Source organism: Triturus cristatus, chromosome 10, assembly GCF_964204655.1.
Source record: "Triturus cristatus chromosome 10, aTriCri1.1, whole genome shotgun sequence".
NCBI lineage: Eukaryota > Metazoa > Chordata > Amphibia > Caudata > Salamandridae > Triturus > Triturus cristatus.
In genome coordinates this window covers 662,394,964-662,421,993 of record NC_140593.1, presented here as the reverse complement: position 1 = coordinate 662,421,993, position 27,030 = coordinate 662,394,964, and the positions used below count along the sequence as shown (strand labels likewise).

General features: G+C 47.3%; 1 protein-coding gene across 2 annotated transcripts in view; it reads right to left on the bottom strand.

Annotated features, from left to right (window-relative positions):
* Positions 1 to 27,030, bottom strand: part of CFAP70 (cilia and flagella associated protein 70) — a 960,887-nt gene that overhangs the window by 104,419 nt on the left and 829,438 nt on the right. For both annotated transcript variants that reach the window (XM_085628140.1, XM_085628139.1), the window contains exon 25: positions 24,992 to 25,093. In XM_085628140.1, the coding sequence (XP_085484266.1) occupies positions 24,992 to 25,093 (102 nt within the window). The remainder of the gene's footprint in view (positions 1 to 24,991; positions 25,094 to 27,030) is intronic.

The window sequence follows — 27,030 nt, the reverse complement described above, 5'->3', positions numbered from 1 at the left end:
CGAAAGGGCACCCATTCGGTACTGCAGTGTATCCAGGGCCTTTGCGGTATCTGTATCCTTCTTGATATTTTGTAGCACATCATCAAAATGTTTCCCAAGCAAGGCTTCCCCGTCGAAGGGAAGATTCGAGATCTTACTTTGGACCTCCGGTCTAAAAGTTGTTGCTGTCAGCCATCCTTGATGGCGTAACACCGCCGCCCCTCCAAGCGATCTGAAAGCCGTGGTCGCGATGTCCATAGCGCAATGAATGACATCAGCCAAAGCCCTTTCTCCCTCCTGAAGGGTCTTCCTGACCTCCTGTCTACTATCCTCAGGAATCAGGTCTATGTAAGGCGTCAGGTCACACCACATCTGCCTATCATATCTGCCCGGAATGGCAAGGGCATTCGCAGCTTTGACCAGAAGAGCAGACATGGAAGATAACCTTATACCTGCATTATCCAAGCGTCTACCCTCTCTGTCAGGAGGCACTGTAATAGGAGCTGACGGATTTTTGGACTTCTGCTGAGCAGCCTGGGATATGACAGAGTCCAGTTTGGGATGGCCCACTAAACAAGCTGGAGCGTCCAAAGGAGCTTTATACTTCTTCTCCAGTCTGGCGAGCACCGGTGAGATCGTCGCCGGTGACCTCATGACCTTAAGGCCTTCCACCCAAACATGGCTAGCAATAGGTATAGCACAAACTGATATCCGGTACGGCTCCTTGAAATCATAAAAGAAACACTCCGTTTGGGTAGTAGACATTGGAAGTTCAAATCTCTTTGCCACCCTTTCCATCAAATTATGGAATCTGCCGATGTCCTCAGGCGGTAAGTCAATCGGCACTGGAGAGGGAGAAGAAAGCGAAGGAATAAGATAATCATCGCATTCCTAGTTAGGGTCCGTTATCTCTCCCTCCTCTTGGTCATCATCCATGGTGACAGGATCCTGTTGAGGCATTGGTTGAGGTGATCTTAGCAAGGGCTCTGGCAGTAACTCTCTGTTTCTAACAGGAGTAGCTGGAATGGAGCGTGGGCGCGGAACAGCTAATGGTACCTCCTGAGATTCTGGAATTGGTGGAACCCTCTGGCTATAATCAGCCAACGTAAACTGTAGGTCCATCAGTAAGGAAGACGGCATGCCAACCATCTCTTCCTGGTAACCCTGACGATATTGCTGTTGTTGGGAAGGGTATTGATACTCCCCGTATTCCTCCTCAAAGTCATTGTCACGACATTTCACATGTAATTGTGAAGGGCTACTTGCATAAAAGGGCCTTCATCCTCCTCCTCTAATTCCTGCTCCTCCACCAGGTGTGATGGCACAAGAGGCGTAATCTTACTCGGTGGGGTGATTTCCGGTGTAATTCTCCTCTTCCTGGCCACTTCCAATTTCTCAGGTGTTTTTCCCTCGTCGACAAGCCCGTCGATGAGCCTTTCGACGACACCGTCGTCGTCAATGCCATCGGCGTCGATGCCGCCATCGACATCAACGGCAGTGCCTTATCCGTCGTCTACGACTTAGTCACCGTCATCGTTGTAGTCGTCGCCAATCCCGCCGTTGGAGCAGGTGTCGTCGTCGTTAAAGTTGTCGTCGTCGACGACGATACCGGTATCGAAACCATTGTCAATAGTGACATCGGCGACGGAGAGTCATTAGTCACAGGTCGTGAAGGCTTCTTTGGGACTAACTTTACCTCAATCTTCGTCATCGACGACAAAGTTTTCTTCATTGACGATCCCGTCGACGATGCAGAAATCATTGATTTTACCTCAGGAGTCATTGAGTAAGGTTTCTTGAAGGAATATTCAAGCTGAGGGGCTGATTTAGACGGCTCAGAACCAGTCTGTTTTTACAGTCTTATCCCCCGAAGCATGTCCCTTACTCTCCTTTGCTCTATTTTGAGGAGATTTTGTGGGACTGCGCCCAGAAGACCCATGAGTGGTCTTTTTGAGGGCCTTCTCAGGCTGCTCTTCTTAGGTATGAGTATGAGGTGATTTCCTCCTCTTTTGAGACCTCCTTGATGAAGAAGAGGATGCCTCATCGCTAACGCACAAGTTACTACTTGTGTAACGATACATCTGTAAGAGACATTAGTTAGTGATAGATTCCTTACCTTAGAATATCCCCAGGCGTCAGACTGGATCTGGAAAGTTTTTTGGTCAGCAGTACCCCTGTGCGTCAGTAGGTGGCGTCATGCGGCTCCGTGTCCGTCGCTGGTGTCGTAAGCGCCGAGATGACGTCACAGAGACTACTTAGGTGCCACCCATGCGCGCTGACGTCAGTTCTGTACACGACTTTCCCCGCCAGGAACGCAGAGCCATGCAAGAAACTGACCACTGGTGCCATGAAACTAGGGCCCTGAAAGGGATGACCTTAACCTTAGAAATCAATTCACAGAATGGGGAGGATGGGTGGGGCGGTAAGGAATCTATCACTAACTACTATCTCTTACAGATATATCGTTACACAAGTAGTTACTTGTGCATTTGAAAGAGACACATTAGTGATAGATTCCTAACCTTAGAATAAATACCCCAGCAATACCAACCCCGGTGGTGGGTCTGCAAATAAGATTACATCAGAAATTCACGGAGAACAGAATGGCCAAAGAAGCTGTCTCTCTGGACTTGACTGTCAAGGCAGTAACGCTTGGTAAACGTGTGCAACGAGGCCCATGTAGCTGCCTGACAAATGTCCTGAAGGGAATGCTGTGTCCCAAGTCAGTAGTGGCTGCCGTTGCCCTGGTAGAATGGGCACGCAGCCCCACAGGAGGCTCCTTCTTAGCCAACGAGTAACATGCTCTGATGCACAGAATGAGCCACCGAGAGATAGTTCATTTGTGCACGGCCCGACCTTTTTTGGCGCCCACGTAGCCAACAAAAAGTTGGTCATCCACCCGGAACTGTTGTGTGCGCTTCAGATAGAATGAGAGCACACGTTTTGGGTCCAGACGGTGTAGCCTCTCTTCCTCTTTCGAAGGATGCGGAGGCAGAAAGAAGGTGGGCAAAGTCTGCCCGATGTGAAAGGGCGTAACAACCTTTGGCAGGAAAGAAGGACAGGTCCTTAAAACCACCTTGTCCGGATAAACAGAAAGGAAAGGAGGCTTAGCAGAAAGAGCCTGGAGCTCACTCACCCTTCTAGCAGAGGTGATAGCTACCAGGAAAGCCGTCTTAAGAGTGAGAAGGCAAAAGGACAGTTATGAAGGGGCTCAAAGGTAGCGCACATCAGATAGGTCAAAACAAGATTTAAATCCCATTGAGGCATTATGAAAGGCACGGGGGGAAACGTGTGTGTAATGCCTTTGAGGAAACGGTTAACAACCGGGGACTTAAAAAGAGAATGCTGATCTGGAAGCCGTAGAAAGGCAGAGATGACAGAAAAATAACCTTTGATAGTGCCCAGAGCAGAGCCCTGCTGGGCCAAAGAAAGAAGGAACAGAAGGACCTCAGAAAGAGCTGCAGAAAGGGGATCCACAGCCTTCGCTGTGCACCATACCACAAACTTGTTCCACCTGCAGGTGTATACAGTCTTAGTGGAGGGACGCCTGGCTGCCAAAATGACATCACAGACTTCGGGAGGAAAATCGAAAGCTGTCAACTGTCGCCGCTCAATCTCCATGCATGAAGGTGGAGGCTGGAGAGGTTCGGGTGGAGGACCGTCCCCTGCTGCTGCTACAGAAGATCCTCCTGAAGAGGCAATCGGATTGAGGGATCGATCGCCATGCTGAGTAGCTTGGGATACCAGTAATTTTGTGCCCAATCTGGAGCCACAAGGATGACTTGGGCCTGGTCGCGCCGAATCTTCTTCAGCACTCTGGGTAGAAGTGGTATAGGTGGAAAGGCGTACAACAGACCGCAGCTCCACTCACGACGAAACGCGCCACCGAGCGAGTGCCGCCTTGGAAATTCCAACACGCAGAACTGATGACATTGCGCGTTCTCTTCGGTGGCGAATAGATCTAACCAAGGCTCTCCCAACTGCAGAAAGAGACCTTGTGCCACGTCCGAGTTCAGACGCCATTCGTGATCCATCATGCACCGGCGACTGAGTTCGTCCGCCATGGCATTCAGAGAGTCTGCCAGGTGTTGAACCACCAAGGTGATGCCTTGATGTTCCAGCCATGTCAGAGGCACAGAGACTCCTGACATAGGGTCCACGACCCCAACCCGCCCTGTTTGTTGCAATACCACATGGCGGTGGTGTTGTCCGTGAACACCTGCACCACACTTCCCTGGACAGAGGGAAGGAATGGTTTCAGTGCAAGTCGGATTACCCGAAGCTTCAAAAGGTTAATATGGAGCCAGGACTCCGCCAGAGAGCAGAGGCCTCTGATCTCCGCCTCTCCCAAGTGGCCGCCCCATCCCAGGAGGGACGCATCCGTCACCACTTTGTGCTCTGGTTGGGGAAGGGAGAGGGATGTGCCATTGACCCAATTGCGATTTGTGAGCCAGCACTGAAATTGTCGTGCAGTGCCCTCCGAGATCTAGACATGATCGGACAGGTTGCCCTGATGCTTTGCCCACTGGAACTTCAGGTCCCCACTGCAGAGCCCGGATATGCCATCTGGCATGTTGCACTAGCAGAATTCAGGAGGGCATCTGGCCCAGGAACCGGAGGGTCATCCTAACTGAAACCCGGGATAGAGGCTGAAAGATCGGAATCATAGCCTGAATATCCCGGACTCATTGCTCGGGAGGATAAACCCGAAACTGCGTCGAATCCAGAACCGCTCCGATGATGGGGAGCTTCTGAGAGGGACTCAAGTGCGACTTCGGCACATTGAGGGAGAACCCCAGCAGATGCAGGAGGTTGGCCGTAGTCTGAAGGTGGGAAACGACTGCCTGGGGCGAGCCCGCCTTAAACAGCCAGTCGTCGAGATAGGAGAAGACCAAACCCCTGATCTGCGCAGGTGAGCTGCGACCACCGCCATCACTTTCGTGATCACCCGAGGGGCACTGGTAAGGCCGAAGGGGAGCACGGCAAACTGAAAATGCTCCTGGCCTACCGTGAACCGCAGGTAATGCCCGGTGGGCCGGCAGGATGGGGATATGAAAATATGCGTCCTGCAAGTCCAACGCTACCATGCAGTCTCCAGGGTCGAGGGCAGCCAAGACCTGTGCCAGAGTCAACATCTTGAACTTCTCCTTCCGGAGGAAGCGATTGACGTTCCTGAGGTCCAAGATGGGGCGCAGGCCCCCTTTCTCCTTTTTGGGGACCAGAAAGTAGTGGGAATAACAACCACGTCCTAGTTCTGGCCCAGGAACGCGCTCGATGACCCCTTTGGCCAAGAGGGCCGTGACTTCCTTTTGGAGAAGCGCAAAGTGATCCTCCGACATGCGGTGGAACTGAGGTGGCATTGCTGGGGGGGGGGCAGACTCAAAGGGGAGGGGGTAGCCCCTTTGGACGATTTGCAGCACCCATCTGTCCGAAGAGACATAACGCCAGTGGGGAAGGTGATGTTGAATCCTGATGCCCACCGGCGTGGGGTGCGCCCCAAAGCTCGGACTAGGAAGGCTTTGAGGCGGATGCTGCGGGAGCCGCCACGGCAGCCACTACATCCGTGGCCACGCTGAGGTTGGTTCTGCGCAGGCTTCTGGCTGAACGAACATGTAGGGGCACCCCTGCTGTGGCCACGAAAGGTAGATGTGGCCGGGCGCATGGTGGAGAGACCCAAGGAGTTGGCCGTAGCCCGAGAGTCCTTAAAACGCTCCAGCGCACTGTCTGCCTTATCGCCAAACAGACGAGTACCATCAAAGGGCATGTCCATGAGGGTACTCTGAACATCCTCTGAAAACCCTGTGGACCGCAGCCAGGCATGGCGACGTAGGGCCACTGTCGTGGAGATCGCCCCACCCCTCCGCGGTGTCCTGCCCACACCGAATGGCGAACTTTGTGGCGTCCTTCCCCTCTGCAACAGCTTGGGAAAGTACAGCCCGAACCTCCTCCGGACACTAGGGCAGCGTCTGCGCCACCGTGTCCCACACAGCATGAGAGTAGCGGCCCAGGAGGCATGCGGTGTTGACTGATCGCAGCCCCAAGCTGGCAGAGGAAAACAATTTCTTACCAAACTGCTCCAGCTTCTTTGATTCCTTATCCGGTGGGGCGGTAGGGAATGCGCTTTGGAAAGTGGAGGCCAGGATGACCAGGCTCTCCGGAGTGGATGGTTTGTTAAAAAGGCAGGTTCACCCGGAGCCGGGCGATGACGCCTGGCCACGTTCTTATCCACAGGAAACCCTGTGGCTGTTCTAGACCAGGTGCCCATCAAAACATCCGTTAAAGCCTCATTGAACGGAAGCAGAGGCTCCATAGAACATGGCGCCGGCTGAAGAACTTCTGTGAGGAGGTTGGTTTTGAGGGTGACAGTAGGCAGATCAAAGTCAAGGGCCTCAGCTGCTCTACGGAGCACCACAGTATATGTGGCGCCCTCCTCCATGACAGCAGGAGACAGAAAACCAGGCTCAGAAGAGAGGTCAAGGCCACCTGCCTCCTCCGACTCCTCCGTCCACTCCTGTTCAGACTCGCACTGCTGTGCAAGAGGGTCCTCAGACCCCTCCCAGTCGTCCCCCTCCTCCACCGCCCGTGGCACAGGCAGATGCGGGGGGGAGGGACAGGGGAATACAAATGGACCAACGGCGAGTTGGCGCCGATCCGGCTCTATGTCCCAATTAGGGTCCCAACCCAGAGCAAAATTGTCCGGAAACCCGGGCAAGGGCGGAGGTGGGACGAACGGAACCATTGCAGCGCTGGTATCGGAGCCGTGGGAGGCGCCGGGGCCGGAGCCGCCGGTGGTGGACCCTGCGGCGCCGGGGCCGGAGCTGCCGGAGGAGGACCTCGGGCGCCGGGGCCAAAGCCGCCGGTGGCAGAGCCGGCAGCAAGCAAGGGCCGTCAGCTGGGACCGCGGGGCCCGAAGGTATGCCGGCGGGAGCCCGAGGCCTGAAAAGGCGGTCCATGGCAACAAGAAATTCTTGTACCTGGGCCGGAGTCGCCGACAGACCCAGGTCAGGTGGGTATGCCGCCGGACTCACAGGCTCCAATGGAGCCGCGGGGGAAACGCCCCTGGCCCCCTCGTCCGCGTCCAGAGACCGACGAAGGGACATCGGTGAGCGCAACGCATCTTCGACTTTTTCTTATGACGTCTCTTACCCGACTCAGAGTGTGAAGACTTTGACCCCGAGGAGCGATGGTGATGGCTCCATGGTTGGTCCCTCGATCGACCCCTGGACCTCGAACGGAGTGGAGACGACTGCCGGGCCTCCAGCAGCTTTCGGGACTGGTCCCGCAAAGCCTTCTGAGCCATGGCCAGACAGTCGGAACATGACCGGGAGTCATGGTCGTGCTCCAGACAGTAGAGACCGACGCCATGGGGGTCGGCCACCGACATTGTACGGCAACAGGCCCCACAGGAATTAAACCCTGGTATCCCTACGCAGCACCAGGAGTCAAAGACTCAAAAGAAGTAGAGACAAAAGTCTCCAAAAAGTTAGTCAAAAAGTGACTAGGGTACGTGCTTGCTGGCGCGGTAAAAGAAAGAACTGATGTCAGCGCACATTGGTGGCGCCTAAGTAGTCTCCGTGACGTCATCTCGGTGCTTACGACGCCAGCGACGGACACGGAGCCGCACGACACCACCCACCGACGCACAGGGGTACTGCTGACGAAAAAACTTTCCTGATCCAGTCTGACACCTGGGGATATTCTAAGGTAAGGAATCTATCACTAACGTGTCTCTTTCAGATACTGGAGATAACCTCCTTTCTGGTTTTAAGCTTTTGAAGCCATATTAAAAGGCGTTCTTCACGGTCCCTTAGAGTTTTACTCGAAAAGGTACGACATACCTTACAGTCTTTACATAATGACTATGATGGGCTACAAAATAAAAAATGGGCCTAGGCATTTTTTCTGTTTTGTATTTATCTAAGCATTGCTTTTTTATATAACGGGGACTCCCATCTCAACGACGGGGAATGATTCAAGCTTGTGAATCTATGAAAGTTCTAATAATGGAGTAACTTGTGTTTGCTATGTCTAGGGCACAATCAATCATTTCAGAGGCAGCAGGCTCACCCTCCAATAGGATCTTTCTGGCATCCTGTCTGCTTTCCTCCGGGATGAGGTCTATCAGCCCTGCCATATTGGACCACATTTGATGGTCATAGCAACCGATAATGGCTAAAGCATTTGCTGCTCGGATAGTTGCAGCTGCCATCGAAGAAAATTTCTTCCCCAGAAGGTCCATCCGACGTCCGTCTCTGTGTGGGGGAGTAGTTATTTGCATGGCCGGATTCTACTAACGTCTCTGTGCAGCCTGGGAGATGACATAATCTGGCTTTGAGTGTCCAATAAGGCAAGATGGAGAGTCCTCCGGAGCTCTATATTTCTTCTCTACACGAAGCAGTACCGCTGGTATTGATGCCGGCGTCTTCATAATTTTTACACCCTCCTGCCATATGTGGTCGATAATAGGAATCGAACGTACCACCATTACTTGCGTCCTCTATAAAATTTTACAGAAAAATTTATGTTTGTTTTACAGTGATGGGTAAGTGGAACCTATTGGCTGCCCTCTGCATCAAATTGTGAAACCCCCGATGTCTTCTGGAGGAGAATCTGAAGGTAAGTGTGGAGGAGGGGATGGTATCGTGATCGAATTATCAATCCTAGGATCAGTAACGGATGTCGAATCAGGTAATTCACCTTCTTCAACCTCTTCCTCCTCCGAAGAAGTGTTCTGATATCTGGGGTCAGCTGGAACTGGACCCGTTGCGTGTGCCGGTGTACTAGGCACTTGAGGATCTAGTACTGTCGTTGGCACTTACACATGAGGAACCTAGTTTTCTGGCGGACTCTGTTAAGGAGGGAACCTTTGTCTGTAATCTGATAACATGGCTTGCAGATCCTGTATCAATGACGGCAGTAGATGAGCCATTAGTCTGTGGCGCGGTTCCTGACGAAGATTAAATTGATAACTATGACGTGGAGCCATATATTGTTCCTGATAATAAATGTGCCTCATGGTAATCTTCCTCCTCCTCATCATCATCATCCTGGCATTTTACATGGAGCTCAGACGGACTGTGAGCTACCCCATATAGGCCGCCATCATCCTAATCCTCTTCCTCAACATAACCTTCCAACCAAAAGGTGCGATGGAAGTAAAGGTGATACTTTACTATAGTCTTGCAAAGACGGGTGTAGAAATGTATTTGTCACGGTCATGACTTGAGTTATCCTCGTCGACAGGGGCGTCGACGGTACAGAAATTATTCCTGAAGGAATTTCCTTAGTCGACGGTGTCGTCGTCTATGGTGTTTTCGTCTGTAATGCCATGGAGGGTGTCGTCATCGGCGATGTTACCCTCATAGATGGAGATGTTGTTGTCGACGGTGTCTTTGTCGATGGTGTCTTCGTCGAAGGTGCCGTCGTAGACGGTGTCTTCGTCGACGGTAGATTCATCGATGGTGATGTTGTCGTCGACGGTGTCTTCGTTGACGGTTTCTTCGTCGACGGTGTCTCCGCCGTCGACGATGGGTCGTTGACGGATTTCAACGACGAACGTCTCGTCACTATAGAAATCTTTGCAGATGAAATAGGGGACTGTATACCCGTCGTTGTGACAGTTGCCATCGACGATGGTATCGATGTTTCACATATCGTCGACGACAAGAGAGAAATCTTCATTGACACTGGCTATTTTATCTGCTTTCTACTCACAGAATCAGTATAAGAAGATCTCAGACTCTCTTTTTCTTTCTTGACAGGCGTAGAGGGAACAGACAACGTTGGCTCAGAGGAATGTTTGAAAATCCTCTCTTTACTTACAGGCTTTTCTTGGGAAGATTCAAAATGTTTTCTTCCCTCACCTGAAGATCTTTTCTGTGATCTAGCCCTCTTATGAGATGTTGAAGCCAGTTCTTCTTCTTCATCTGAAGAGCGAGATTGTTGTTTTGTCCATGAGGGTCTTGTTAGAAAAGGTGCAACAGATCTTACAGTCCTTCACCTCATGCCTGGGATAAAGGCAATAAATACATTCTTTATGTAGGTCATCCACATGGACTCTCTTCTCCCCACAGGTCTTGCAAGGGCTGAAGAGGCCTTTTTTGTCTGACATAATGTTCAAGATAGCTGAATAGAAGGAAAAAACTGAGTAGCACTCAGGGAGACTCCCTTCCACACGACGTGCAGTGAAAATCTGAATAGAACTTGCCTCTGCTGGGAGTGTTCTAGAGAGTGCTAGCGGCTGATTGGCTGGAGCTAACTTTTGATCATTTTGAAAAAAGGACATGGATAGGCTATTAATAGATGGCATTGGGCCCTGTTTTAGCCTAATTATTATTTATGGCACTGCTTTTGTATTTTACCGTGGCACTCCCATCTCGACAACGGGGAATGATTCAGGCAATGTGAATCTATGTAAGATAACCCAATACTGGATAAGAGCCGCTTTCAGAGTGCGTCTTACCGATGTAGGCAGTAATAATGGCCTTTGCTAGGGAGTAGAAGGCTGCACAGGTGCAGATTTTGCAGATGAGGAAACTGGTACTGTGACCATAGAAGTTGGAGGAAAACAGTGTTTGTAGTCTGCAAGCATACAGTGCAAGTCAGTAACTAATGAGGAAGGCAAGCATACCATTTCCATCTGGTATTATTGGTGGTATTGCTCCTGAGAGGCGTAATAAGTCTGTTCATCATATTTTTCCTCCTCGTAATCATCTTCCTGTCATTTGACATGGAGTTGGGATGGGCTGTGTGCAATCCCAAAGGGGCCGTCGTCATCCGAGTACTCCTCTTCCAACAGATGTGCTGGCAGTAATGATGATACCTTACTAGGAGAGGTGTGCTCGGGGGTCAAATGCCTTATTTCTTCATATTTTTCAGTTTTTTCTCTCTTCTCTCATCAACGATATCGTCCATGAGGACGTCAATTTGGGTTTAAGCGATGGCGTTGTGATAAAAAAATCCGCAGATGGGATGGGCATTGTCATGTTCATTGTCGTTGACAGAGGAGCAGTACTCACTGATGCAGCAAAGTCGTGGCAATTTTCCACATCAACAGTCTAGAGACTAGAGCCGTCATCGAGGATATCATCGGTAAAGCAGCCAAAGTCATTGATAGTGTAGTAACAGGCTAGCCATCATCAACATTGCCGTGAATATCTTCGTCATCGACGACGATATTCTCATTGACGGGGAGATAGTAGTAGACGTTTTTTCAGTGGATGCCACTGAAGAGGGTTTTTTTAAAGAGAGCTGAACCTTAGTAGGTGGTGTAGGTGGTTCAGACTGCTTTTTCAGAACCGTTTGAGGAGGTAGAAGGTCCTTTTTTCTGATGTCATCTTTTCTGAGGAATTTTGGAAGGACTGCACACCCTGTAAGACCCATGAATGGTATTCTTTGGACTTTCTTAAACTGCTCTAGAGAGGAGTGAGAATGTGATGACCAATCTCTTTCATGAGAATGTCTGTAAGATGGTGATGAATCGTTACTATCATCACTAAATACTGGCTCTTTCCTTATTTTAAGCTTTTGCAGCCATATCAGCAGACACCCCTCACAGTCTTTCAAAGTCTTGTTAGAAAAGGTGAGACATATCTTACAATCCTTGGCCTTATGATGTGGATAAAGGGAATAAATACAGTCCTGATGAGGGTCATCTGAATGAAGCCTCTTCTTGGCACATGTACTGAACTGAAAAGTCTCTTCTTTTCCTTATTTGACATGACAAAGTCAAAACTAAAAGAGAAAAAAATACAGACCCAAGCCAATGTAAAAGTGCAATCTGTATATTTCTTGAATCAATAAAGGGTTTTGCATCCTTGAAAAAAGTGTAGAACAAAGAAAACTGAGCAGAGCACAGGGGAGACTCCCTTCCACTACTTGCATTAGAAGATATGAGGAAATTGATCTCCTCACATGTGTGTTCTAAAGGGAAGGGCAACCTGATCGGTTGAAAAATAACTCTGGTCTCTTTTTAAAAAAAAGACTATATGTTACAAAACTAAAGGGCCTAGAGCCTTTCTGGTCTATATTTGTAGGAAGTTGGGATCCTTCTGCATGGTTACCCCCACTTTTTGCCTGGTGCTAAGTTGTTTCTGACTGGGATCCTGCTAACCACGACCCCAGTCTCTGTGCTTTCTCCCTTAAATTGACATGGTGAGTACTTGGGTACATTCCAGATTGGATACTGGTGTACCCTTATAAGTCCCTAGTATACGGTACTGAGGTACCCAGGGCATAGGTACACCAGGGGTCTCCCATGGGCTGAAGCATGAATTATGACACCCATGGGAGACTACTTAAACTGTAACTACAGGCCTGCTATTGCAGCCTGTGTAAGTTGGTACTAGCACCACTTATAACAGATATAGGTTTCCCTATACCTAAGGTCACTGCACTTAAAACCTTTAAGTCACCCCTAAAGCAGGGCTTTCAATCCTGAAGGCAGGGTGCTCGGTTCTAAGTGTGAGGGAGCCCCTGTATGAGCAGGAGGCCCCTAAAACTTTCGGAGTCCATTCTCCCGGGTTGTAAGTGTATCAGCCATTATGATACGTAGAGTGGCCATGCGTCATTATGCAATGGTCATCTCTAATCTGGCTGTAACAAACCCTGTCATGATTGGTATACACCGTAAACAGTGTGGGAGGTATGATTCCATGCACTGTAGAGCTCCTATGAAAGGCCCTCAGTGCTCCCGGTACCAGTCTTCTAGACCCGGACAGCACAACATGGCTGCTGCCGACCAGAGACACGATTCTGCCCTCCTGCTGCGGAGCCAAGCTCAAGCAGGGGAAAGCAGAACAATAGGTATCGTGTCACAAGGAGGTGTGACCACCTCCAGACAGGGTTTTGTGTATTGGGGCTGGGTGGGAGCGCTTGCCAGCGCCACTCAGTCTGCTTGAGGGGCTCATTTGGTGCCCTCCTTGCATAGTCCAGTTCAAACTAGCTCTGGGAGCCATTGGCTCCCGATCTGGCGAAAAACTAGACAAAAGACATGGGAATATCCTCTCCACTGTCTGACCCCTGCCCTGGGAGGGGACCCTAAATCGTCCCAACCCTTTCCTTAGGGTACCTCAGGGTTTACCTGTAGGTGGGTCCCTAGATTCTTTGTGCTACAAGATTCATATCAAGACACCACTTCTTTTTCGACCGTCCGGGCACTCTAGACTTTCCTGGACTTCGCTCTGGGTAACGAGACTGCAACTGGGAGGACTCCTGCTGTTTCTGGTCTCATCGCCCTGCTCATCTGCTGCAACATCTATGCCTGTGCTCCATATAGGAACCTCCCAAGGCCTGTAGACAGCCAAGACACCCGAAGAAATCTCCCTTGAAGTGAAGGAGTCACTTCCCTGCATCTGCAGGCACCGCAACAAAGCTGTCCGGTCTGCTGATCCTGATCTTCCACGGACTCCGAAAGGCTCAGTAACACAGGTGGTGGTTCTTCACATCCCTCGAGGCCTGCTCTGTCCTCTCACCAAGTTTGAGGCCAGTATCCCTCGTTGGAGCTGCAGGAACTGAACCCTATGTACCGCTTCGACTTGCCGTTGCAAAGGCTTGTTGGCTTCCTTCCACCAAGACCTTCCGGCTCCAAGTAGCCCTAACCTCAAGCATCTCCTGTGAGCAAGATCTTCATCCTCACCGCATCACTTGCATCGTGGGCCTGCATCTTTGGTGAGCTGCTCGAGGTCCTCTTGTAACTCCAGTGCCTCTAGCCGGTGGGTCCTCTTGAGGGTCTTCTTTGAATTCAGCAGCCTCCCCTGATTGCTTGGTGATTACTTTGACTCCCCTGCTTGTAGCGAGTCACCTGGGCCTTGCTGGTCCCGACACTGCACCTTTTTTCCTTTCCATGTTGGTTGTAGTTGCCAAGGCTTGTTGGTGCTCCTGACAGACACCGACCCCTCAACTTTCCACATCCGATGTGGGACAGCTCATGAACGGCTTCTGGTTTTCCACAGCATCGCCTGGTCTGCACAGCTGCAGCTCCAAGGTCACTGTTAGCTCTCCTGCAACACCCGACATCGTGGGCATTCGTGTTCTGTGCCTCCTGGTCACTCCTAAGTGGCATAGACTCTGTCCCCTCTGCTTGTAGGTACTTCTCATCTTTAATCCACCTTTGGGTTCCACCAGACATTTTCACCTTTTCCAGTAGCGGCATCTTCCAGAAGTCCTCCATTGAGTTTGAAGGCGGATTCCGACATCACTTCACACTTATGCACCCGGCCTCCTTGGTGCAGGCATCCTAGTTCCTAGAGTATCCATGGCGGGGTGGCTCTCCAACCTTCTGCCTTCCATGGGGTTTCTTCAAGGTCCACTGGGAAGGGTCATTCTTTAAAATTGCAACCACATTACCCATTGACTTGTATTCAGCCCGCAGTCGTGTTCCCACTCTGCACATGCCCTCTGTGGGGTTCCTGGTTACTTACCTTGGGTGGTTCCTTGGGTCCCCGGCGCTTCTACGTCTTCTGGGTATAGTCTTGACTTGAGTTGTGGTTCGCATACCATTATTTTAGTATATGGTTTGGTGTCCCCCTGGCGACCACTGTGTATTCGTGCTACTTACCTATTTTATTTGGAAAGTAATGTGTGCATTGTGTATATCTCCGGGCAGGAGATATTTATATGTGTTAGTGAGTGTCTTATAATAAATACATATTTTTATAAATACACAGTATGGTTCTTTTTCGCTTAATCTATACCAATAAGATGATGCTTTACACTCCTTCTGGACTAAGCCTGAAGGCTGCTCTCACTTAGAGAGCTTTCTAAGGTTGTCTAAGACCACTAAAATCACCATAAGGTTTGTCTGGATTAGTGCAGGGTGCCCACTTACATAAGTGTGCACTATATAATCAGCCAGTTTCTCACAATATTTAACATTGCATAGCTATTTTAATGTACCTTGGGACTCCCATCTCCATGACGGGGAATGATTCAAGCATTTGACTCTATGAAAATTCCAATACTGGAGTAAATGGCCGCTCTAATTAGCACTCGCTCCACAAACAAACAAAGTGGACTGGAGAGCAGGTGAACTTAAAGAATGTCTCCTGAACTCAACTGGCTGCTAGATTAGCAAATGTAACAGGTACAATCACCATAAACACATACATTCCCACCCATTAAAATACCATTCCCTCAAAATCCATAAAAGGTAAAAACACAAAGAACAGGTGCCAAGTATAAACAATTCCTGCAGACAAAATGCTCTTTGCATTAAAAGCATAACATCAATATCACTAAAAGGATAGAGTAATGCAGGTTATTGTTTCTCTGGTCGCATCCGCACCACAGTCCTTTTGTTGATGGGAGCATTCATTCCACTCCCAGTGAAACAGGTCTACAACTGCTAGCTGCACACTTGTTCCCTTTTTTAATGCATTACGGGGATTAATACAGCTTTAGAAGAAGAAGGGCTAGTTCCAGAACTACATCATTTGTAATGTTGGCTACAACTGGGCCCTATGTTAAAAAGTCTTTATTTGTATTGTGGTAAACAAAAACTGAATTGTAATAGTGAATTATTAGAAAGTTCAGAAAATGGGGGGCGTGGTTAACGCCTTACGAAGATGGCGACTTTTCCCTGACGCTCCCGGGGTCGGGAGGATAACGCCAATTTTTTCTCTAGTAACTACGAGTACGAGGATGCCACAAAGTGAGGACAGGCTGTCTGAACATCCGGAGCACCGAATTTTGCAGTCGCTATGTCAGTAAGCTACATTTAATCCTCTTTAATTCCCTCGGAGGCCCCGTTTTCGGAACGGCCGCCATTTTGTTTTTTCGCCTGAGGAGAACGTAAGCTAATGACTTGAAGAAGCATGCTGCAAAAGTGGTTTTTCCCCCTTTTGGCTATTATTTCTGCTCACCTCTGGCTTCTTCTTCATTTTTTCACCAACTTTGGACAATCTTAATGATACATATCTGGAGAATACGGAAGGTGCGTAGTTTGTGCAGCGTTTTCTTCTCCGAATCAGCCGCCATTTTATGCATGCACCTCACGAGAGTGTTTTTCTGTGCTGTTCTCCTCAGATAACACAGTTCTTCCTCACTCATGGCTGTTCTTGACAAGTGTTCTTGTCTCAGCTATTGAAACAGTTTTATGGAACTGCCTCATTTTTTCGGATACGTCAATTCAATGACTATTTCTTTAATTCCGTTCCAACACGCGCTTCAATGAGGCTTGCTGATACTTGCTGGATCTGTCAGTGATGTTAACCATTTAACCAGTGCTACTCTCCTTCTGGGCCACGTCTCTGCTCCTCTCACTCACTTGGACTGTTGGACTTGCCTCTTATGGGGAGAACGAAAGGCTCACTTGCTAAACACCCTACGCCTAAGCATACCCTCATCAAAAATTCAAAAGTTTTTACTGCCTTCTCCAAACTAGAGGATTCACTGTTATTCTCACAAGTCCCTACGGAGAATATGGATCCCTCTCCCTCGCCAGTGCCTGCTGTGAAGTCTGTCACCAAGCGTTTAAAGCACAACCCGCCTTCTCCTCCTAAATCGACCTCGCCTGTCTCCATGGAAACACTACTGGAAGAAATTAGGGCCCTTCGTCCCTTTATGGAGGAAACAAATAATAAACTACAAGCTCTCACTGACACTTGGGCTCAACTTGATTCACGAATTACTGCAGTTGAAAGTCATATGTCTTCCTTTACAGACACTAACACCAATGTCTCTCACCTTCAATCTCAAGTGTCTGCCCTCCAACGCCAAGTCGAGGATCTTGAAAACCGTAACAGGCGGAACAACCTGCGTATTTATGGTCTGGTGGAGGGATCAGAGGGGTCGGATCCTCCTACCTTCTTTAAAACTTTTCTACCCAAGATTCTCCATATGCCGGAAGGCACCGCTCTCAACATTCAACGAGCCCATAGGTTAGGACGTCTTCCATCGAGTGCATCTTCTTCTCAGAGGCCGAGAGGTGTCATTTTGTACTTTTTGGAGTACACGGACTTGCTAAAGGTTTTGTCAGTGGCTAAATCCTCTCAACGAGTCACCTGGTCCGGCGCCACTTTGTTTTTCGCTCAAGATTATGCCAAGTCCACAGCCAACAGACGTAAGGCCTTTCTTGATATGAGACCTACTCTTCGTGCCATGGGAGCGCGTTATGGTCTTTTTCACCCCTGCCTCTTTAAGGTCACGTTTAATAACAAGACGACATCCTATGAAGATCCGCAGCAGTTACAGAGTTTCATAAACTTTCACAGGACGGAGACCATGGAAGCTTCGGGACCCTCGTCTTCAAATGATACTTGATGTTCTGATGATTTTTCTTATGGTTCTTTCATTCATTGCTTCTCTTTATCACCGTCCCTCATGTATTCTTTGGTGTTCTTTTGTAGCTTGGATGGTCTTCTTAATTTGAGTTGGTACCTAATCGTTTTGTTCTGTTTTAACTCTCCTATTCTTCATCGCTTACTGTGTTAAATAGTTTTTACGTTTTTGTTTTTTGTTCTCTCTCGCATCCGTAGATATCCTATTTTATTGGCGTTTTCCCCCTCGTCCTCCGTCTGGTCAGCCTGGATGGGCTGTCTGTCTCGTGTGGCTTCTTCCCCTCCCCCTTGTTCTCTTGGATCTTCTTCATGTAAGTATGCCTTTTGTTCATATTCTACTTTTATGCTTTTTCTGCTGTCTTCTGCCATTGTTCCTCTCCTCTTTTTCTTTTTCTTTTTTCCTTCTCTTTTCTTCCCGCTTACACCTCCCTCATTCTATCCTCTTCTCCCTTTCTTTGGTCATTCGCAAATCGATATTCCTTGCTTATGTTTCTTATCCCTTATCGAATTTCTTAATATTATTGTCTTTAATCTCTTCCTCTCTTATCTTCTTCTTTGTACACTTCTGAGTTCTCATTTCTCTACTCTTCTCATTCTCAACCCTATTTATCGCATTGTATGTTCATGGTTTTTGACTTCAATTTCATCCAGTCAAGTTCAGAGTTATCACATGGAATGTTAAAGGATTGAACAATCCCATTAAGAGACAACGAGTTCTTTCCCACTTAGCAAAGTTAAAAACTGATGTTGCTTTCCTTCAGGAAACCCACCTTCCTGAGGCTGAAGCATCTAAATTAAAAAGATGTTGGGTAGGTAATGTGTTTTCTTCTCCAGCTTTAGGTAAGAAAAATGGTGTTCTTATTCTCACTCATAAAAAGTTTAATGTATCGGTGATTTCTCAAGAAACTGACTCTGAAGGTCGTTGGTTAATTGTTAAATTACTTATTGACAAAATACCAGTGGTTTTCTTCAACGTTTATGCTCCAGTTTCAGTTGACAATGTTTTTTGGTTACATATTTCTGATAAGTTGCTCTCCCTTACAGACGATTATATTGTTTTTGGGGGTGATTGTAATCAAGTTTGTGATCCCATTTTAGATAGGAATTTCCCAGTCAGATTTGTAAACAACAAAATGCACTCACAATTTGCTTCCACCATTCGTCAAAAGTCTTTAGTTGACATCTGGAGACTGTGTCACCCTGATCTCCGTGAATATAGCTTTTTCTCCCCCCCACACAAATCACAATCTCGTATTGACTACCTCTTTTTAAGTAAACCTCTAACGCAACACGTACTTCAATCAGAAATAGGGTCCATTTTAATTTCAGATCATGCCCCGGTTTCTGTTGATTTTGACCTTCTTCCTCACACCCCATGTGCTGGACGTTGGCGTTTTAATAATTCGCTGCTTGCAGATCCTAATTTTTCCAGCCAGTTCAGTTCTTTTGCGTCGGAATTCTTCACCATAAACACTACTCATGATTCCTCCCCTGCTATGATTTGGGATTCTTTTAAGGCAGCTGCCAGAGGCTTTATTATTAACTTTGTTTCTCGGAAGAAAAAAGTTTTTGAGAAACATTCGGCTCAATTGCTTACCAAAATTAAAAAATTAGAATACGCCTATTACCACTCGTACTCTGAAGCTTCTTTGAAAGATCTTATCACTGCCAAAATTACCTTCAACAAAGCATCCACAGAAGCGGCCTCTTCTTATCTTCTGAAGAGTAGTGCTCGTTACTATGGAGGTCAGAATAAAATGGGGAAAGTACTGGCCAACTATCTAAAATCTCGGCGGGACAGAACTAGGATTGAGTCTCTGAAGGATCCCAATGGTGACATTCTTCTCAAGGATGAAGATATCTTAAATGAGTTTGTCTCCTTTTATAAAACTCTCTACACCCCTGAGGCCCAACCTCTTCAATCTGATCTTTCCTCCTACTTCCAATCCATCCCTTCTCCTCCCTCGCAACATATTGATTTTGATTCACTGCAGCTAGATATCACATTAGCAGAAATTTCTCGTGCCGTATCGGTTTTGAGGCGAGGGAAAACCCCTGGCCCTGATGGATTTACCATTGAATTTTATGAACACTTTTCGAAACTCCTCCTTCCACAACTTCTTCTTTTGTTTACTTCTTTTATCGCAAACGGATCATCTCAAGGTACCTTCCAAGATGCTATGATCTGCCTAATCCCCAAAGAAGGCAAAGATCCCTCTTTCTGTAAAAATTATCGCCCGATATCTTTAGTAAACACGGATTATAAAATTTTTGCTAAAATTCTTGCCTTACGTATTGACCCAATCTTACCTGAGCTTCTTGGTTCGGAACAGTCGGGCTTTGTAAAAGGTCGCTTATCCTCTGATAATTCTAGAGTCTTTTTTAACATTCTTAGCAAGGCCTCTTCCTTAGACTACCCGCTTGCTGCCATAGCTTTAGACGCCGAAAAGGCTTTTGATAGGATTGGTTGGGACTTTATGTTCCATGCTCTTCGGTGGATAGGGTTTCCCTCTAAGTTAATTTCCTTGATTTCTCTCTTGTACTCTGGTCCTAAGGCGTCTATTTTTGCTAATGGTAAGGTCTCCGATTATTTTTCTCTTTCAAGAGGTGTACGGCAGGGTTGCCCCCTATCCCCTCTCCTATTTGTAGTGGCATTAGAACCTTTCCTTACCAAAATTAGACAGGACTCCCTAATCACAGGATTCCATTTAGGCTCCCGCCAAGTCAAAATGTCTGTTTATGCAGATGATATTCTTTTATACTGCTCCAATCCCGATACTTCTCTTCCTCCTTTCCTTTCCCAAGTAGATGCGTTTTCAAAACTTTCAGGATACCGCCTAAATCGTGATAAATGTGAAGTCTTACCCCTCAATGTTTTGTGTCTCAAACACTATTTTGATCATACCGGTTTTTCCTGGCAATCCTCTAAGTTAAAATATTTAGGATTATGGTTCTCCCCGTCTATCTCCGAAACTCTTAAACACAATTTCGATTACATTACTAAGAAGCTAAAAGATTCTATTACCAAGTGGCACCCTCTTTTTCTCTCTTGGTGGGGTAGGTTAGACTCTATTAAGATGATGCTTGCTCCCGTCATTTTATATTCTCTCTCAATGATTCCTGTACACATCCCAGATTATTACTTTAAGATATTAGATCGCACTTTACTAAAATTCCTCTGGAAAGGTAAGCACCCTCGGATAGCCTTATCTACTCTCAAAAAAGATAAATTAAATGGTGGGCTTAAGTTTCCTGACTTTAAATCTTATCACCACGCATTTTCCCTAAAACAAGCCTCTTCATGGCTTTCCTCGGACCTTCCTACCTATCCTCCAATCTGGCTTAGCATCGAGAAGTTTTTCACTTCCCCCTTCGCCTTTTTGGAATCCCTTGCTTTCTCTGCGCACACTTCTTCTTTGCGTCATCCTGTTATCTCTCACACGCGAAAACTTTTAACTCCTCTCCTACCAGCCTCTTATCCCTCACTTAACTCACTTTCTCAACAACCTATTTGGCACAATAAATTACTACGTATTAAAAATCGTGCTTTCTACTGGAAGATATGGCACTCCAAGGGCTTGAAGTGGATTTCCCAACTCTTGATGGATGGTGCACCTCTATCCTTCTCAGTCCTCAATTCTAACTTTGCCCTTCCTAATTCCTGTAAGAAGCAATATGACCTTCTGCTTCCCTCTCTTCGCCAATATCTTTCATCGCTCCCACCTTCTCCAAATCTCCCTACAACTTGCTCTACATTGTTTCCATTGATAGACGCTTCCCCTTCTGCATCTTCCCTCTACAATGGTCTCTTATCTCTTGCAACGCGGTGCAAAACAAGGACTGAGCTGCCGTGGGAAAAAGATTTATTACAATCCTGGTCTGTCTCTTTGTGGGATAAGCTGTGGTTAAAGATCCATAAAACTTCACGAGCGGCCAATACCACTCAGACTCTGTATTTTGTATACCAGCGTGCATTATATTCACCCGCACAATTGGCTTCCTTTTCTTCCACCACTTCATCACACTGCTGGTCCTGCTCATGTTTAAAGGCTGACTTAAAACACATGCTATTTGATTGCCCTAACATTGCTAAATTCTGGCTCTTAGTTTGGTCTCAAATTAACAAGATATTTAACACTAAAGTTCCTTTTTCCCTCTCACATATATTCCTTGGTTCCTTATCCCCCTCAGGGCCTCAACCTTCGCCACACTGTCAGTTAATAGATTTGTTAATTGCTATAGCCTTACATCTAATCACCTTGAATTGGAAACACGCGGATAAAGTCACTTACAGAGCCTGGTGGAACGCCATCTGTTTTAATCACAGACTTGACACCAACTATGTTACCCCTATATCACTAGCAATTAAAAGGGATTTGTTATGGCTCCCTCTCACTACATATTTATCTGCTTCCCCCCCTTCGAATACTTCCATTACTGCTATTGTCAGAACATCGGACGATGTCCGCAAACCGCCTTGATTTAGTTTCGTTGTCTTTTGTTTGAATAATTTGTCTGAATAATTTATTATTGTTTCTTGCATACTGTACTCCTCCCATTATATCACTATATGCGTTTTAGAGTTTTAAAATACATGCAATGTAATGCTTCATTTTACCTCTTTTGTTGCCCTCGATTCCTCTGAACTCTCTCCAATGAAATTCATATTGCCCCCCCCCCCCTTTTTTTTTTTTTTTTTTTTCTTCCTCTTTCTCCCCTTTTTCTTTTCTAGGACACCGTGTTTATTGTACCCTTTATGCTTAATATCCTTTATTGTTCATATCATAACTACTCATGTTGTCTGACCGGATTTTGATTGTACATTGTATTTTCTTGCTGGTCTCAATAAACTTAAACTTAAAAAAAAAGAAAGTTCAGAAAACTAAAATATTAATGAGCAGCCGAGCATGAGGTACATGGTTCACAAGTTGAAAAGAAGTGGTTCATCTATCATATAACAAACACCTCACATGCGGATGTTTACAAACAAAGGTTCATACCAGGAGGGAGTTATCATAGAGTAAAGAATCTTGTTAATCGGCTCAGGTAGGATTCAACAGACACAATTGAGGTGATTCAATAGGTATATCAAACAGGAAGTGAGAGGCAGTGTTTTATGCTGTTCTAAAAATGATCATCTTTGAAAACAGGTAGAGTTCGCCTAGTGCATTGTGTAGTAAAACCTGGTGCAGGATGTAAGGTATGTTTGTATTTTGCATGTACACAATTTATTTTTTAACAGAAAATACACTCTATAAAAACGTTGAATTCTAAAACCTGTCCTGCTGCAGATAATTTAGTTTCAGAAATAAGTGGTGTCCCACGAAATGATAGGGCCACCGTGCAGAAAGTGAAGAGGGGCCTCTGAGTCTCCCATAAATCACCGCTGTTCATTGGCCTTGGGCTGAATGGGGGCATCTCTAAAGGGTTGAGGGACCCATGAAGGACTGGGCCCCCTGCACCGCAGGCGTTGCACGGGGCTGTGGTACACCCTTTTCAGAAACGTCATTTTAATTTTGTTAACCCTAGCCTGAGTTGTATTATTGCGCCACACATATATCCGTTTATATTACCCTCCAATTCTAATCTTCCTCTTGAAGAGAATGTTCTCCAAAACCTTTCCTGGATTGAAAGAACCAGTCGTAAATACAGTAATAACATGCAAAGTCATTTGCACTACTAGATTACAAGAGTGCCTCCGTTTTTTGGGGAACTTTTCTTCAAAAACCCTAGTAATGCCCATATTGTAAACTTGTCACAGCCTAAATATTACAAATTTATGTCGTACCTGAAGAATTAAATTTGACTAGAAGTACGTTTGACAGGGAAACGGGAATAGCGTTCCAGCAGTTTGACGTCTTGCATTAAAAAATTCTTATATCTTTTAAATATGTTGCTTAATATTGTCCTTATTATTTTTGACACCTGTTTAAGGTGATGTTCTACCACACACCCACCATCTTGTGTTCGAGCAGCAAGTCACTTTATGTTCCAAAGAATTATTTTGCTACTAACGTTATGAAAGGATTCTTACAGCACAAAGGCCAGGTTTATTAACACTGATGTTTAAGAGCAAACAAATATAAGAGCAGGGCTCAAACCAACGGGCTAGGAAATGCACAAGTTGCTGGGCTGTGAGACAGGTTGTCCAATTCTTGATTCACTTGCTTTATCCTGAATCTGGCCTGCCATATAGGCAATATAAGTGTCGTCTACACCTTCAAACTTCACAGGAGAGGATCACGTTGCTCGTATGCTCGTGTTCATAGTACAATGTGGACGGTCTGGACATTTTTGAGGAAGGATTTTGGGTGCCATCTGAGCCTATTCATTGGCACTGGGACTGTACTCAACGTTTTAATTGAGTAGAATTATACACGTTTGATTCTTTTTACTTTTTATACGTTATATGATGTATGGATGCATTGAAATGTCTAGAGAGGAGATGTTATTGAATTTTTTAATTAACATATTATTTTGATGCATAATTAGGTATGTTTTTAGTTTAATGGAACGCTTTCCCAATAAACTGCATTTTGAATGACTGACTGTAGAATTCTCCAGAAGTGGGTCAGTTGCTGATTGACATGCTTATGGAATATTCTCTGCTACACAAACAAATGATGGACAGAATGCTGAATAAATCATACATTCACCCCCAGTCAAGAGATCTGGGTTAAATCCATCGTTCTTTTGCTCACCATGCCACCCCAGTTTAGATCCAGCCATATGCAAATCAGTCTTGACCCTGTGCCTCATGGGAACAGTCAAGACCGAACAGCCAAGCCAGGTCCTCCCTGGACCGGAAGCAAGCATCCTGGGACCGGTTTCTGGGTGTTACCCTTCATCAGCCAGGCTAGCCTGAATCCGGTGGCACAGTGAGCAAGGGACACACGTCTGGGCATACCCATCCCACTTAGGGTGAAAAGTGCTACTCAAATAAATGATGTGTTTGCTTTGATCGCCTTAAGTTGGCAGGGTATGCCCGGACGTGGGTCCCTTGCTCACATTGTCACTGGATTCAAGCTAGCCTGGCTGATGAGCCCGAAACCAGTCCCAGGATGCTTGTTTCCGGTCCAGGGAAGACATGGCTTGGCAGTTCGGGCTGGACTGTTCCCATGAGGCACAGGGTCAAGACTGATTTGCATATAGATGTCTGAACTTGGGTGGCAAAGTGAGCTAAAGAACGATGATGGATTCAACCCAGATCTGTGACTGGGGGTGAGTGTCTGAGAAGTTTAAGCGCTCCGTCCATCATCTCCTTCGCCCTAAGTTGGCAAGATATGCCCAGACGTGGGTCCCTTGCTCACATTGTCACTGGATTCAAGCTAGCCTGGCTGATCAGCGCTACGTCCATCTCCTTGTGTTAGCTTTTTGGAATATTCTCTGGCACTAAACTGGGAATCTGGACCATGGTTTATTTTAAGTGTGGTAAGAATAGATGACCGTCTAAACCGCCACCAGCAACAAGCCAAAGCAGTCTCTGTCTGAGGAGCAGTACAGAAATTCACTGTAATAACCAAAAAGTGACTGTGCCAAGGGAATCAAAGATCATTATACTATCCCTGGTCCTGATGTCAGCAAATATTTAATAGACCACGTCACTCTAGGAAAGATATCAATGTTGGCCAATCACAGTAAAAGGTAGATAACTTCATTTTACTGAATAAGACATTAGAAATGTTAAACCAAGGTGTCTGATCAGGGCAAAAAACAATCTGGGCTCAGGAACTCACCTTCAAGCACACCAAAGCAAGGTAGCCCCAAACAACAGCATCACTGTTATTCAGAGTGTTGGCCTCTGACAGTGCAGCTTCAGCCTCTGCCATATCTCCCATCTTCAAAGAAACAAAGGCAACACGTCATTAGTAAGCAGCAGGCAAATACCAACCAACATATAGAGTACAGGAGGCAAATGTTCCACACAACAGAAATTATGGGGTGTTTTTGGCTCACAAAATTCAGACTGGAGCCTGGATCTCACAATCTTCCATGACAGCGTTTCACCGAAACAATGCTTTATTACTAGGAGACTAAGAGCTCTATCAACATGATCTATGATTTTTTTTTTTTTTAAAGATCTTTTTATTGGCATTTATAAACATGACATACATAGGCACGTTTGGTAATGCAGTTGGTATATAGGTGTACAAAGCAGGAACGCCCATTCGCGCCCCATGTGGATTCCTGGTCTCGTGGGCCCAATGTGCGTCTCTACTCTGTTTTAAGCTGCAGACAGGTGTCCGGGGCCTGCGTCTGGGTATGCCCTACTGGTGCGCATGGTGGTCGCTGCGCCGTATGGGGACCGTGCAGTGTGTCTAATCCCCTGTGAGGTGTATCATAGAGGCTATGGGGTTGCAGCCATGAACTAACCATCAACGAACTGGGGATAGATAAACTGGGGGAGGGAATGCACTATGTCGCGGATAATGAGCAATAGTAGTCTAGTGCCTGAGAGCTGGACCATCGTATGGGATGATGTCGGGGTGTTCGCAGGTGCGGGCAGGGGGGGAGGGGAGTCGGGGGAGGCGGGGGCGCTGGTCACTGCCTATATGGAGGCATGGTGGTGGAACTGGCATTGTCTATATCTGCGACCCGCCGGGTGCTTGGGCTTCTCGTGCATCTCCCGGGGTGGGCTCCTGGCTCGTGGAGGTCCCTGGGGGATCGATCATTCGTGGGCCCGCCACTACTGTTGTTTCCTGCGCGAAGGAATGCATTAGCATGGCCCATGGCAGGGAGATCGGGTGTTTGCGAATCCCTTGGGCCTCCTCTGTTCTGAGTAGTGTTTCCTCCGCCTTACCCCACTTTTTGACTGCGCCTACCCATGCCGCTAGGGGGGGGCCCTCCGATGTCTTCCAATGCATGGTGATGCACCGTTTGGCTGGGAGAAGCACCAGGGAGGCATAACGTCTTTCCACCTTCTTATGCTTGTGCCGCCTATGTATACCCAGGGCACTCGCCTCCCATGTGTACAGGTCCTGTAACCCCGTGACCGTGCTAAGGGCAGTATGGATCATGTGCCAGTAACTGTGAAGTGTCGGACAGTCCCAAAACATGTGTTTAAATGAGGCTGCGGGTTCCAGGCACCTGGGGCAAGCAAACGAACCGTCAGGGAAGTATTTCTGTAGTTTTTTGGGAGTGAGGTACGCCCTGTGCAGGATGTGCAGTTGTATGTTCTTAAAACGGTAATTGCGGGACACTTTTTTGGTATGCTCAAGGGCCCTGGTCCATTCTCTATCGTGTAGAGGTCTGTGGAAGTCAGTTTCCCAGTGTTCTCTGAGGGGTGCAAGTGTGGGTTGCCGCAAGGTCCGCATAGCTTTATAGATCCAAGTGACTGGATGGCGTCCTGGCCCCATCTGTAGGATCGCATGAATGACCGGGTGCATGGGGGGTTCCGTGTCGATCGCACGCCACTGCCTGCGGCAGTCCGTGAGAAGTTGCCTGTGCCATAGGAACTGTCCCCTGGGAAGTTTGAAGTCGCCGAGCAATGCATCGAAGGCCTGCAGGCTTCCCTCAAAAAACAGCATCCGCACCTCCGTCACAGCATGATCCGTCCATGTTTGCAGTATTTGCTCCGTGTAATGCGCCCGACCCCTGGGGAACCCTACCAACGGCAGAAGCGGAGAGTACAGGGGGGCATCCCGACTAAGACGATAGACACGCGCCAGACAGGCGCGCGCTGTCATTACCTGGAGGGGCCTAGATGGCAGCGGTGCTGCACCTGGCAGCAACATGCGGTGGATAATGGGAGTTTGAATGCGCCCTGTCTCAGTGA